Here is a 12,524-nt window from a genome sequence, read left to right as displayed (position 1 = left end):
CCATCCCTTCAGGTGACCCAGCCCTTGGCCTTGGCCAGTGTTCAGGGCCTGATTCCGGGCCAGACAGCTCCTTCCTGTGCACCTGGGTGGCTGTGGGGGGCATGGCGCTGTCTTTGGGCAGCTCTGGGGTCCCCCTTCACCCCTCAGGCCCAGTCGCAGGAGGCTGTGGTGGCAGCTGCTCTGGTGAGGGCACACAGTGACCCGGTCACCAGGCAAACGGGGGACAGGGACACCACGCAGGCGACCAAGCACGACTGTTTCTGAGAGCAGAGCTCCCCAGGTTCTGACCCCGGGCTGCTGTGTGTGTGTGTGTGTGTGGCGTCCTCAGAGCCCCATCCTCAGGCACAGGCAGTCTGGGCCTGGGCTGGGCCCCCAGCACCTGTTCCTTCATGCCAACAGGAAGCAGGTATTCAGAGTTCACAGCCACTGGGCCTCGCGTACCCCAGGAGCAATGGGGGCTGGGCGGGCCTCGGACCCGGCCTGCACTCTGCCTTGGCCCACGCCCTCTGTGGGACCCTCAGGAAGGTCCCGTGGGCTCTGCAGCCTCTGAAAGGCTCTTGGCGTCTCCCATCGCCCTGTCCAACCTCCCTCGGTGCCTGGGCTTCCCGTTCACTGTCCCAGCTGCCTGCCTGAGGCGGCGGCCACAAGCCCTCACCAGGACGGAGGGAGCTGGGAGCGGAGCTCTGAGGGCTGAGGGGGCGCTGTGCTCCGGTCCCACAGGTGGACAGCTGTGATTTCTGACCCCCAGGCGGGCGGCACGCAGCCTGCATGGTGAGGAGCTGACCTGGGGAGGAAGCTGAGCAGTCCCTGTCCCACCCCCGGGGGTGCGGGTACAGACCAGGTCAGACCCCAGACACCTTGGCTGTGACGGGCTGAGGGTCCGAGCTTCACTGTCCATCACATGGCTGTTGAGGCGCCACTGGGTGGTCCCCCTGCCAGGTCCCTGCTCCCTGACAGCCCCTCTGCACTACTCCTTGGGCGCACGGTCAGACTTGGGTCTGAGACACCCGCCCTGGGCCCGGGGTGCTGGTCCCCAGGCTGTGCCGCTCACGAGGGGCATCCCCAACGTGTGAACATTCCCAGCCTCTCCTGGAAACGGGTCCCAAGGGTCTGCACGCGAGGGCAGCTTCTGGCTAAGGGGACAGCAGAGGCCGACACAGGCACCACCACCTCTGTGGGCCGGCCAGCTGCCCTGGCAGAGCTCACAGCTCTAGGACCCGGAGGAAGGCATGACTGTCCTTCCACCTGGAGCCCTCTGAGTGGAAAGCCACGCAGGGTCTCACGGAGGTTTATTTGGTGATGGGCGGGGTGGTAACTGCAGTGCCGGGAAGGGGCTGGGCAGGGCCGATGGCCGGGCAGGCATCAATGCTTGTGGCCGACAGCAGGAGGCGGCCCCGTGACCACAGCAGACAGGGGCTCCTGCCCTCCCTACAGCAGGGGCTCCGGGCGAGTCCCTGGTCCCCGGGCTCCTGGCTCTCGAGCAGGGAGCTGCACACCTCGCCCAGCTCAGCTGTGGGAGGCGGCAGCCAGTGCGCTGGGCTCCCGCGGGGCTGGGGCTCAGGCTCGGGACCGGAGGTGGGCTGGGCAGGGGCCTCTCTGCAGCGTGGCTCTATGAGGAGCATGTGTCTATGGAAGCGGTGCGAGAGAGTGCCGCCCCGGCCCCGGAGCGGAGCCGGAGCCGGAGCCGGAGCGAGGCTGGAGAGGCCGGGGCTCACCCCTGCAGGTGCCGTAGCTCGGGCGGCAGGTCGCACCCGGTGTACGCGTCATTGGTGATACTGTATTCCAGCAATGCGCCGAAGCAGGGGTCCTGGGGGGACACTGGATTCAGAGTGGGCAGGCAGGCGGCTCCCCCCCCAGGCCCCTCCTCAGGGGACTCCTGTCCCAGGCGGCAGCTCACTCTGACCAGGACGTAGGGGTTTCCCACCACGATCAGCAAGGCTTTGGGTCTGGTGACGGCCACATTAAATCTCTTTGAGTTGGACAAGAAACCCAGGAAATACCGATCATCTTCAAACCGGTCTTCGTTTGACCGCACCTGGAAACACCACGGCGAAGAAACACGGTGCTCACGTTTCGTGGCACGGAAAAAACTCTCGACATGTAAGACACACTTAGCAATACTAAACATCATCAGTAGGACCTCATTTTTGGTTATAAAGAAAAAAGCAGCCTTGGCAGACATGGCTTAGTGGTTAGAGCATCGGCCTGCACACAGTAGGGTCTGGGGTTCGATTTTGATCAAGGACACGAAACTGAGTGGCAGGTCTGATCCCTGCCCCCAGTCAGGGCACATGTGGGAGGCAACCTACCGATGTGTCTCTGTCACATCAATGTTTCTCTCTCCCCCGCCCCCGGCCCTTCCCTTCCATCCTCTAAAAAAAAGTGGAAAAATATATCCAAATACCCCCACCCTGGGGTGAGGCTAGAATAAAAGGAAAAAGGCAGCAGGGGGTGGGGAGGAGCCTCGCTGCCTCTGCCTGCAGAGCCCCCGACCTGTGGGCTCAGCACAGGGAGGGGCGGCTCGGGCCAGGGTTCCTTCCTGATGCTTGAGGCCCCAGCGCAGGGCACCTACGGTCGAGATGATGATCACCAAGTGCTCTTGCCCTTGGAACTCCTCCACTGATCCGACCTTTATGTCCATCAGGTCCACGTTCCTCAGAAGAATTTTTATCTTCTCCACCTTTGAAGCAGAGAAAAAAGATTAAAGATAAAATGTTACATAGCTGACCCTTTCTTTCCATATCGCAGCAAAAGTGCAGACTGACAACGTGCAGACGGCTTCTCAATCCCCACTGTATTTAACCTGACCACCCCAGGCACAGCCCACACCCAGGCTCAGCACCGTTTCTATGGAGGCGAGGCAGTGCCGCCCCATGGGGCCCTCCCGGCCTGAGCCTTCTCCACGCCCGCGGCTGGAGCCAGGCCGCCAGGAGGACAGACGCTGTGACCAGTGGCACGGAGCAGGGGAAGGCGAGCTCGCGCTCAAGGAGTGGGGACGGCCGAGTCGAGTGGCGAGACTCGGGACGAAGTGGGTTCCAGATGTTGGGGGACCAGGTCTCCAATGGGTGTTGGGAAAAAATATTGGAAAAGGGTGTATTTGAAAGAAAACTCGATGGTAGGCAACTCCTCCCAGGACACCAGGGAAGGGCTGAGGTCAGAGCAGGGCTCGGCACCCCAGCATGCCCAGAGCAGGCGGGGACTAATGCGAGCCAGGCCCGGGTCCCAGCGAGGCGGTGAGCCTTGCAGGGAGAGGCCAGGGCAGTGCTAACGGGTGAAGGCTGCTCCTGACAACAGCAGGCAGAGCGCCGGGTCCCGGCAGCGCACCTGCCGCGGGGCCCGAGGTCGGGGAGGTGGAGAGTGCCCAAGTCTGCCTCCCACGCTCAGGCCTCTCGCAGCGACCAGCAGACATCCCTCAGGAGACAGGGACGCAGAGACCAGGGGTGCATGCAGCTGGTGAGCACCCCACTGAGCAAGGCGGCACGCTGACCAGTTGTCCCAAGAAGAAAAATGTGTGTTGATGAAAGGTGGAATTTCTAAAACTCACCAGGAAGAGCACAAGGGGAAGAACTGGGGTGGGGGCAGGTCTGAGGCTCACCATGAGGGACTCAGCCTGAGCCCCAGCAGCCAGGCCGGCGGTCCTGGAGCGGGGGTATGGGGGGAGGGGGGTGCCGCGAGGGAGTCTGAGCCCAGACGGGCATGTGGCACCGTGTGTGCAGGACAACACACACCACACAGACCCAAGTTGGACAGATCCTTGCCACGACCACCCCAAACACACCCAGAGGCCTGAACCTTCAGAACAAAGTGGGAAAACATACCTCGCATCACAACAGGAAAGGATTTTAGATAAAACACAGAAAGCACAAACCCTAAAGGAAACGGCTGACACGTCCGTGTGTGTGTGTGACTACATGGAACCGAAATACACCCACACGGAAGGAACCAGGGACAAGGCCTGCTGAGACGGTCTGGAGCTCGTGACTACCACGGGCCGAGTGCAGAAATAATGCCGACTCAGCACAACCTGCAGCACCACCTCAGAACAACAGAGGGCACCAGACTTAAACAGGTTAAAAACCCTCACCGGAGGGAGGGTATGTCGTATTGACCATTAAAAAGCATCTATATTTTTATTGATTTCAGAGAGGAAGGGAGAGGGAGACAGAAATATCAATGATGAGAGAAAACCATTGATTGGCTGCTTCCTGCATGCCCCTTACTGGGGATCAAAGCCCACAACCTGGCATTGCTCTGATCAGAATAGAACTGTGACCTCCCGGTTCCCAGATGGATGCTCAACCACTGAGCCATACCAGCTGGGCTGTTTTGTTGATTTAGAGAGAGAAGAAGGTGGAGAGAGAGAGAAAAAAACATCAGTTGCCTCCGGTACGTGCCCAAACCAGGGACTGAACCCGCAACCTAGGGAAGTGCCCGTACTGGGAATCAACCCTACTACTGCGCCATCTGAGCAGGAGAAATAGGAATTCAGATGAAACATAAGGCCAGTAAACACATGAAAAGATCCTCAAGTCCCTGACAGCTCAGGGACCCCTCTGCCCCTTGCAGCGGCTGTGGGTGTGGACAGTGGGAGCTGCAGACCGGGGAGATGGGCGGCCAGGTTGGCTGCACGGCAGATGGAGGACGTGCACGGCGAGCACACGGGTGACAGCTTCACGCCCGGGCAGAGGAGCCGGTGAAGCAGGGGTCACCCAGGTGCCTGGACACCCAGCCCCAGGGCCCCGTGTGGAAGGCCAGTGGGAGTCCCCCCCGCCGAGGGCCACGGATGAGCTTGTGTCCTGTTCTTGCGTGTCCTCCGTGGACCAGGAAGCACAGGAGCTGGGAGGGGCCACACCTGCTTGCGGTAGGGCGTGATCACGCCGATGTCCTTCGCAGACACCTGGCCGCTGAGGCTCCTGGCCAGGAGGCAGCTGTAGCGCATCACCTGCACGGCCTCGGCCGGGTTGAACCAGGACGGGCTCCTGCCTTCCCGCGCCTCGCTGCCCTGTCAGGTGGGGAGACAAGAGAGAGAGGCCTGGCTACGGAACTGGAACCGGCTCAGCTGCAGTGCGGCCCGAGGACGAGGCAGAGTCCCGTGAGGACGGCGATAGGGGGGCGCCCGTGCCGGTGGGGACAGCCCTTTGGCAGTGACGAGTGTGGTCAGTGTGGAGCCCCTCGGGCTGGGCCGGGCCCCTCGCTCTGGCTGCCCCTCCTGGGGCAGGTGCCCTCCTCCCCGACCTGCAGGGAAGACAGGACCGACGAGCACAGACCATCACTGCATGTCAAGGACACGCAAACCAAACCCCAGGGCCCGCCTCATGCCCTCCAGGACGGCAGACAGACACGCTGCTGGGCGGACGAGGAGCAGCAGCGCCCAGCATGTGAGGAGGTGCAGCTGCCGAGGACGTGCAGGCCCTCAGGCCCGAAAGCAGTTCCCATCTGGCTGACGTTTACTTCTGGGCATTCACCCAAAAGAACAGAACAAACGCCGGACCCAGACAGGTACACAGGGAGCAGCCCGAGCGTCCATGGCGGCATGGGAAGCACACGTGGTCTGTGCACACATGGGCTCCACTCCGCCAGACGAGGACCGCCAGAGGGAGGACGCAGGCACAGGGGACCGCCTCAAGGTGCATGGCCCGCAGCCCGAGGGCTCAGAGCAGGCGCAGGGATAACGGGGGCGCCAGGGTGGGGGGTGAGGGTCAGCGGAACAGTGTCCGTCTGGGAAGATGGGAGAGCTGTGGGACTGACTAGCACAGGGGCCCTGCTGGCAAAGGCAGTCGCCTGAACGCGGTGCTTCTCCACGACGGAAACAGCGCACACAGAGCAGTAACAACGCACTGATCGGCCCTGGCTGGGTTGGCTCGGTGGATAGACTGTTGGCCTGCGAACGGTCCCAGGTTCGATTCCGGTCAAGGGCACGTGTCCGGGTTGTGGTGCGATCCCCAGTGGGGGACCTGCAGGAGGCAGCCGATCCATGAGTCTCTCTCCTCGTGGCTGTTTCCCTCTCTCTTGCACCTCCTTCCTCTCTGAAATCAATAAAGAAAAAGAAGAGTGCCCTGACTTCAGGCGCTTTCGCTGGGGGACTTGACTGGCCCGGGTTTACGATGAGGTCGGTAACCAGCAGCGAGGAGGGACACCAGCCGCCCAGAGAGAGGGAGACGAAGGGCAGCGGCAGGAATGGCACTAACAGGACGCACAGCCCGCCGCCGCGCAGAGCGCCCTGAGTGAGGAAGGAGGGAGAGCCCAGGGAAGGGGCGTCATGTCCAGCAGGTGGGACTGGAGGGAAACCAGGACAGCCAGGACCTCTGCGGCACGCGCAGCAGGGAGCCAGGCGGCAAGGCCTCAGGCACCTGCAGGATGGGTACGGGAGCCATGGGCAGTCACGGCCCCGCCAGCAGGATGCTGAGCGGACAGCACCAGGTCAGGACACAGAGGAGCTGACGGACAGGCCCCACAGGAAGTTTAAAAACCTACGTGAACCTCAGTCCTCAACAGAGAGGGGAGCTTTGGTGTCCTCAGGACACGGAAACCGTCCATTGGCCACAGACGTTAGAGCCGGGGTTACAAGCCTCCGCCCTCATCAGAGCCCATGACACTCAGCATACGAGGTGGCCACAGCCCTCCAGCCCCTCCGAAGTCAAGAAAAATGGGTGTCTGTAACCCTCGGATCGAAAAGAAAATGGAGCCTCGGGACCAGGGGGTGCCATGGAGCAGAGCTGACGCCCAGGCCCTGCCTCCTGCATAGACGGAGAGAACTGGGTGCACCTACGGGACCAGTGAGGGCAGGGGGCCTACAACTGAGGCTAAGGGGGCAGGAAGGACCGAAAAGCTGCAGCGAGTGGAGCAGAAGAGGAGCAGGAGGACACAGAATGAGCCCAAGCTGGTTTCCACGCAGACAGTGCACAGCCTGGGCTCCAGCGGGCGCACGGCCACGGGGCCCAGCAGCCAGCGAGCCCCGCGGGAGCCGGCTCACTCACCCGCACGCCGTGGAAGACGAGGGGGAAGCCTTTCTTGGGGAGCTTCTCCCAGCCCAGCAAGGTGGTCACCACCTTGGGGTCGGCACAGACCTCGAGCTCCTTGTGGTAGAAGAGCCGGGAGGGCAGGGCCAGCAGGGCCGCGTGGGACCTGTAGTTCTTCACCAGCTTGGTCACCTGCAGGGCGCGCAGGGGCAGCCGTCAGCCCGCACCTTCCTGCCGAAGGGAAGTGATGCCCCCCCCTCCGCCTCTCATCGCCGCCTGAGCAGAAAGCGGCCGTGGCCCCAGCTGCCGCTGTGACCAGAAGGCCATTCTAGTAAAGGGGACCTTCGGGAGAACAAGAGCAGGAGGCCAGGCCCGGCCGCCCGGCCTGTGGCCCTAAAGAGGGTGTTCTGCCCTCAGGGCCCGTCCTGCCGTCCAGCAGAGCCCAGCCCAGCCCCAGCACAGGGCACAGGGCAGGCAGACGCCCTCCCCCAGGTCAGGAGGCGCCAGGCCACAGCAGCCCTCCTGTGGGGCAGTTGTGGCTCTTGTGGACCTGGCCCCGGGTCCTCCCCACTCCCTGGTGACCTGTCCTGTGGGATCGAGCAGCGCTTACTCGATCCCTCGCTCGCCGTCTGAGGGGAAGGGGCTCACGACCCGGCTCGGCTCCAGCACTGGGCCCCGCAGTGGCGATTCCCGTGGTCCCCACCTGTACTGGCCACCCCGTGGGCGCCCTCTGCTGTCCCTCAGGGCCCACCCCCCGAGGGGTCTGCCTCACCAGCAGGGGGTTGTAGGCGCCACAAGCACCGAAGGCGTCTTCATCCCTCAGGTACACGGGCCGGGACATGAGTCTCTCCAGCATGGACACGTTCAGCCCGTAGGCCATGGCGAGCCGGGACTTGATCACGGGCCCCAGCTGCATGGGGTCCCCAGCAAGGATGATCTGCCACATAGACAGACCCGCTGTGCAGGGACAGCGGCTGCAACCCACGCACAGCGTCAGCCACAGTGTGCGTGGAGGGAGGGCGGCGGAGGCAGGAGCAAGCCCCAGGCCTGGACACAGCCACCTGGCGAGGCCCCGCCTCTGCTGGACCCGGCCTGACCCCTGGGGACCAAGGGAGGAGGTGGGACTTGAGTGTCCCCTCCTTCAGCCAGTGAGTGTGGGGGATGGGGGGGGCCTTGGGCTGACCCCAGACCCTACCACAGGCCAGTGCTCAGCCAGGACAGAGGGACGGGTGGGGGCAAAGGGGTGCTCCAGGGCTGGTAGTCTTTGTACCCACCACGGTGCCAGCAGCCATGTGTGTGTGTGTGTGTGTAAGGGGACGTGTGTGTGAGTGCATGTATGTGTGAGTGCATGTGTGTGAGAATGTGTGAATGTGTGAATGCATGTGTGAGTGCACACGTGTGTGTGAGAGGACAGGGAGGGAGGCAGCCCTTCCGTGTGCCCGGGGACCAGGACGGTGCCGACAGGAGGACAGCACAGGAGGCCTCACCTGGCCGCTGACATCGGACACCAGCCCCAGAGGGATGAGGCACTCGGGCTCACTGGCCTGGCCGGCTTCGTCCACAAACACGTGTGTGAAGTGTCCGACTCTGGAGCCAAAGACGTAAGTGGTCACCTCAGTCAGTGTCCCTGGGGCGTGGTGGCCAGCCCAGGAGGCACTGCAGCCCATCAGTAGATTGAGTTCCATCCCCACTGGACCCTTCCCCACTGGACCCTACACATCTGTGTAAAGAGACTTGGGGGGACGGTGAGGGGACTGCATGGTGGGGAGCTGCTGGGCGGCCCGCGTCCAGGCTGGGGACTGCCGCCCACAGCAGAGGCCTTGGCTGGAGCCCTACTTCCTCCCTCGGCAGCTGGGCAACCTTGGGTAAGTCCTGTCCCCTCTCTGTGCCTTGGTTTCCCCAATGTGTCGGGTGGAGTGCGACAGGGTAAGCTGGTCAAGCTGGGCACTGGGCACCGTTCCCATGTGGGTAGGCTGCCTGAGCCTTGCTCTCGGCTGGAGCCGCTGCCGCTAGGACAGGCTTAGTCAGAGCCAGGTTTGCGGGGGAGAAGTGGACCAGGGACGGAGACCCCAGTGCGGGCCCCTGCTCACGTGGAGCCGCCGGCAGTGCGGGGCCCGTTGCCCTGACTAGCCGTCAGCTCGCTCAGGCACAGGCCCGAGTCTGTGCATCTCAATGGCCGCCGCCTGCCCGCCCTCCCGCCGCCCCCACAGGACGGGCAGCACACTTGTCTTCACGGCACGCCCTAAAGCGTGACAGTAGGTGCCTTTCTCGGAACGTAAGTGCTTATACTTGGGCTACCCGTGTGGCCCACAGTTCCTTTGCTTCTTCCCTCAGACGGTGCTGCTCCTCGTTCACCCTCCCAGCACCGCCCACGGGGGGGGGGGGGAGGGGGAGGGGAGGTCCTGCACTGTCCCCTGGGCACTCCTGCCCCTCCAGCGCAACAGGGGCTTCCTGCCTCTGGTCTGAGTGCACCCGCACGTTCGCTCTACCCCCTCCTTCAGGGTCACCCTCCTGGGAGCCTTGGGCCCTGCACCCCTGGGTCTCAGCACAAGCCCCCCTCTTGGAGGAGCCCCCTGACCGGTTGCCAGGACAGAGGCCTCCACGCCGCGCTGCCCACCGCGCTCACCGCACTCCGATCTGGTAGAAGAGGCCGGCGCTGCTGCAGGTGCTGATGATGATGCGGAAGCGCGAGGCCTTCCAGATGTCCTCCCCGTCCTTGCAGTACGCCTTGATGGCCTCGATGACCGTCTGGGGGGGGGGCAGTGTGTGCTCAGTTACCAAGTGTCTTTAAATTGGACGTGATCACGTCAGAAGGAATCCCACCAGCTCACTGTCCTGGTCCACTTCTCAGGCACGACTAAGTAACGGCCTAAGACTGTCTTAAGTAAAAATACATTTTCTTAGCGCTTAGTCCCCGTGTGAAGGACTCTGCAGCTATGAATGTGACATGTGATCCTGCAGACCCCCTCCCCCCACAAACGTTCCTCATAACATCATTCGTTTCCAGCTTTGGTCTACAAGCCAACCAGCCACACCTGTCCCCAGCCCGGAGGACTAGGGGCGTGAGGGAGGGGCGCAGCAGGAGCAGGATGGAGGGGAGGGTCTGCTGCTCAGGACCCTGTGACAGGGGCTCACCTCCTCGAACCGGCAGGTGGCGTTCACGCGCACCATGGTGCCCGGCCGCAGCAGGCCGCTCTCGTGCAGCCGCAAGCACACGAGGTCGGCTGCGCTGTTGGAGGGCGCACACACCAAAATCCGACTGTCAGGCAGGGCGTGGTACACCTGCACCGGGCACAGGAGACAGGCAATCAGTGCGGGGCCCTGCCCAGGACCCACCCTAGGACCCACCCGCTCGCCTGCAGGAGGCCTTTGGGTGCTCTGCACACGTGTGCTAATCCCAAGCCTGTGACACCGCACTACAGGCACCCCCCACACACACTCTCTTCCTGTGACGGCCGTGAGGCTCCCTTCTACCCCCGTGACACCAGCTTTCACACCGTGCACAGCCCATAAGCAACACACGACGGACCAGCTAGACATACAGCTGGACTTCCAAGCTTGGATCCACAAGTGACAGACACAGATTCCTGCCATCAACCCCCCGCCCCCAGCCGAGCTCAGGTGACCGCGCTGCCTCTGCCACCTGTAACACCGCCTCGATGATGGTCACCGTCTTCCCGGTGCCAGGAGGTCCGAAGAGCACGTACGGGAGGGGGCGGCAGTCGCCGCTCAGGATCCTGCGCACGGCCAGCTGCTGGTTCTCGTTGAGCAGGGGGTTGAAGAACTCCTTCTCCCGCGCCCCCGGGGTCTGCAGCCCCTCGCCTGGTCCAAGGGAGGCACAGGCTCAGGCGACACCCGGCAGCCCGAGCAGCGGGCACAGGCACCAGCACTGGCCCGGAGGCCATGGGACAACCGGCCAGTGGGGAAGCTCCCGCAGGGCCAGGGGCAGGAGACCGCGGCGGAGGCGGTGCCTGGACCTGCCCTGGCGCTACCTGCCAGCTCGGGAGAGTCAGCGTCTGAGAGCAGACAGGACCTTCCCTGTCCCCCTTCATGGCAGCAGCGCCAGGAAGGCCACAACCGGAAGTCTCTGGTCGTGACAAGAGTGTTCGCTCATCTTCCCGTCACTCAACCCTCGTGACCACCCAACCAGACAGCGAGCCTCTGAGGGGCCTGGTCCCGGGCGCGGTCCCCGTCCCGCATACGCACCCAGGTGACTTGTCTCTGCAGCCAAGGCAGCCGGCCCCTGTGTGCCTTGGGCACCTGCCTGGCTTGTCTTGGTGGCAGGATCAGGCTGCTCCTTCTCAGCTTCCCTGATCTAAAAATAATCACGACACCCCCCCCCCAATGGTTTAAGAAACACTGAGTGTTTGCAGGGGCTCCGTTTAAAGAGAAAATGTCGCTGTCTCCCCACGCAGCACGGGCTTCGTGGTGTCCTGGCCACACACCCCTGAAAGCGTGACACACACAGGACGGCCGGTACAATGCTGCCACACCGTCTATGGTTCTCTTCTGAGTTACCTTTTACAAGAAACCCAAGTCGCTAAGTTTGTGACGACGGCTCCAAACCCAAGGCCTTCCCTCTGACTCAGAGTGCGCCTCCCGCCCAGCTCAGGGCGAGTGGAGCTGGGCCCTGCCTCCTCCGCACTGGGCACTGAGTGCGAGAGCTCCGGTGACAACCCCCTCAGGTAAGCAAGTGCCTCACGTCCGAGGTTCCTGCTGGCTGTGGGCGCAGGGTCCTTCCCCGCAGAAGCCTCTCTGCCCTGTGACCTCCCCTCTCGCCTGCTCCCGGCCCGCGGCCTCTCCCGGGCTGACTGCTGTCACAGGGCCCGCCTCACGTGCCTCCCGGCAGGATGTGTGCCCGGGGATGTCAACGCAGTGTCTGAAACTCTGGGGTCACGTACTTTGCCTGGAAGGTCGATCCAGTCCAAGCCCACCTTGCCTCAGGTGTACAATGCCTCCAAGTTTACCCACCGCCCAGCCAACCCACGAAAAGACAACGCTCTGCGTTTAAAAGCATCACGACTTAGCCCAGGGGTCCTCAAACTTTTTAAAGTGGGGGCCAGATCACGGTCCCTCAGAGAGCTGGAGGGCCAGACTATATGAACTACTAATCCCTACTGTAACACCTTGGCTGCGCTCACTGCCCAAAAAACCTGGCGGGCAGGATCAGACTCCCCTGGGGGCTGCATGTGGCCCGCGGGCCGTAGTTTGAAGACCCCTGACTTAGCCCATGTGGAAGGCGAGCCACCGAACGGCGCAGCATGGCAGCCTCCGAGACCAGGCAGGCCGGGCGGACAGGGGGACGCCTCTCTGTGGCCGAAGAACAACACGGATCCGCATAACACCGGATACCATTTAAAAACCTGCACTGAGCCGAAACCGGTTTGGCTCAGCGGTAGAGCATCGGTCTGCGGACTGAAAGGTCCCAGGTTCGATTCTGGCAGGGGCATGTACATTGGTTGCGGGCACATCCCTGGTGGGGGGTGTGCAAGAGGCAGCTGGTCGATGTTTCTCTCTCATTGAAGTTTCTAGCTCTCTATCTCTCTCCCTTCCTCTCTGTAAAAA

The 12,524-nt window shown here is 62.9% G+C and overlaps 2 protein-coding genes across 3 annotated transcripts in view; both read right to left on the bottom strand.

The window, feature by feature from the left end:
• Positions 1-1,123: 1,123 nt before the first annotated feature.
• Positions 1,124-5,143, bottom strand: LOC311618535 (RNA helicase Mov10l1-like). Of its 2 annotated transcripts, XM_084876167.1 has the most exons (4): positions 4,853-5,143; positions 2,573-2,680; positions 1,898-2,035; positions 1,124-1,807 (listed from the first exon to the last, which is right to left on the bottom strand). In XM_084876167.1, exons 1-4 carry the CDS (start codon positions 4,937-4,939, stop codon positions 1,712-1,714), a joined length of 429 nt encoding a protein of 142 aa, XP_084732293.1. In that variant the 5' UTR covers positions 4,940-5,143; the 3' UTR covers positions 1,124-1,711. The 2 variants fall into 2 exon arrangements, with proteins under 2 accessions (XP_084732293.1, XP_084732292.1); XM_084876166.1 differs by having other exon boundaries at positions 1,710-2,035.
• A 1,583-nt stretch (positions 5,144-6,726) lies between these two features.
• Positions 6,727-12,524, bottom strand: part of MOV10L1 (Mov10 like RNA helicase 1) — a gene marked incomplete at its 5' end in the record, with an annotated part of 22,899 nt that continues 17,101 nt past the window's right edge. Inside the window, 6 exons of the mRNA XM_084878308.1 lie at positions 6,727-7,151; positions 7,732-7,896; positions 8,447-8,546; positions 9,586-9,707; positions 10,095-10,241; positions 10,603-10,781. Coding sequence (XP_084734434.1) covers positions 6,804-7,151; positions 7,732-7,896; positions 8,447-8,546; positions 9,586-9,707; positions 10,095-10,241; positions 10,603-10,781 — 1,061 coding nt within the window. The 3' untranslated portion in view covers positions 6,727-6,803. The remainder of the gene's footprint in view (positions 7,152-7,731; positions 7,897-8,446; positions 8,547-9,585; positions 9,708-10,094; positions 10,242-10,602; positions 10,782-12,524) is intronic.

Source organism: Pipistrellus hanaki (genome assembly GCF_964339955.1).
Source record: "Pipistrellus hanaki genome assembly, chromosome: 3".
NCBI lineage: Eukaryota > Metazoa > Chordata > Mammalia > Chiroptera > Vespertilionidae > Pipistrellus > Pipistrellus hanaki.
This window is presented reverse-complemented; position numbering and strand designations above follow the sequence as displayed.

Excerpts from the sequence above, each read along its gene's own strand:
- LOC311618535 (XM_084876166.1), bottom strand. The coding sequence starts at position 4,939 with ATGCGCTACAGCTGCCTCCTGGCCAGGAGCCTCAGCGGCCAGGTGTCT. Across the intron at positions 2,681-4,852 it reads TCACGCCCTACCGCAAGCAG|GTGGAGAAGATAAAAATTCT; the intron begins GTGTGGCCCCTC and ends TCTGCTTCAAAG. Across the intron at positions 2,036-2,572 it reads TGGTGATCATCATCTCGACC|GTGCGGTCAAACGAAGACCG; the intron begins GTAGGTGCCCTG and ends TGGTGTTTCCAG.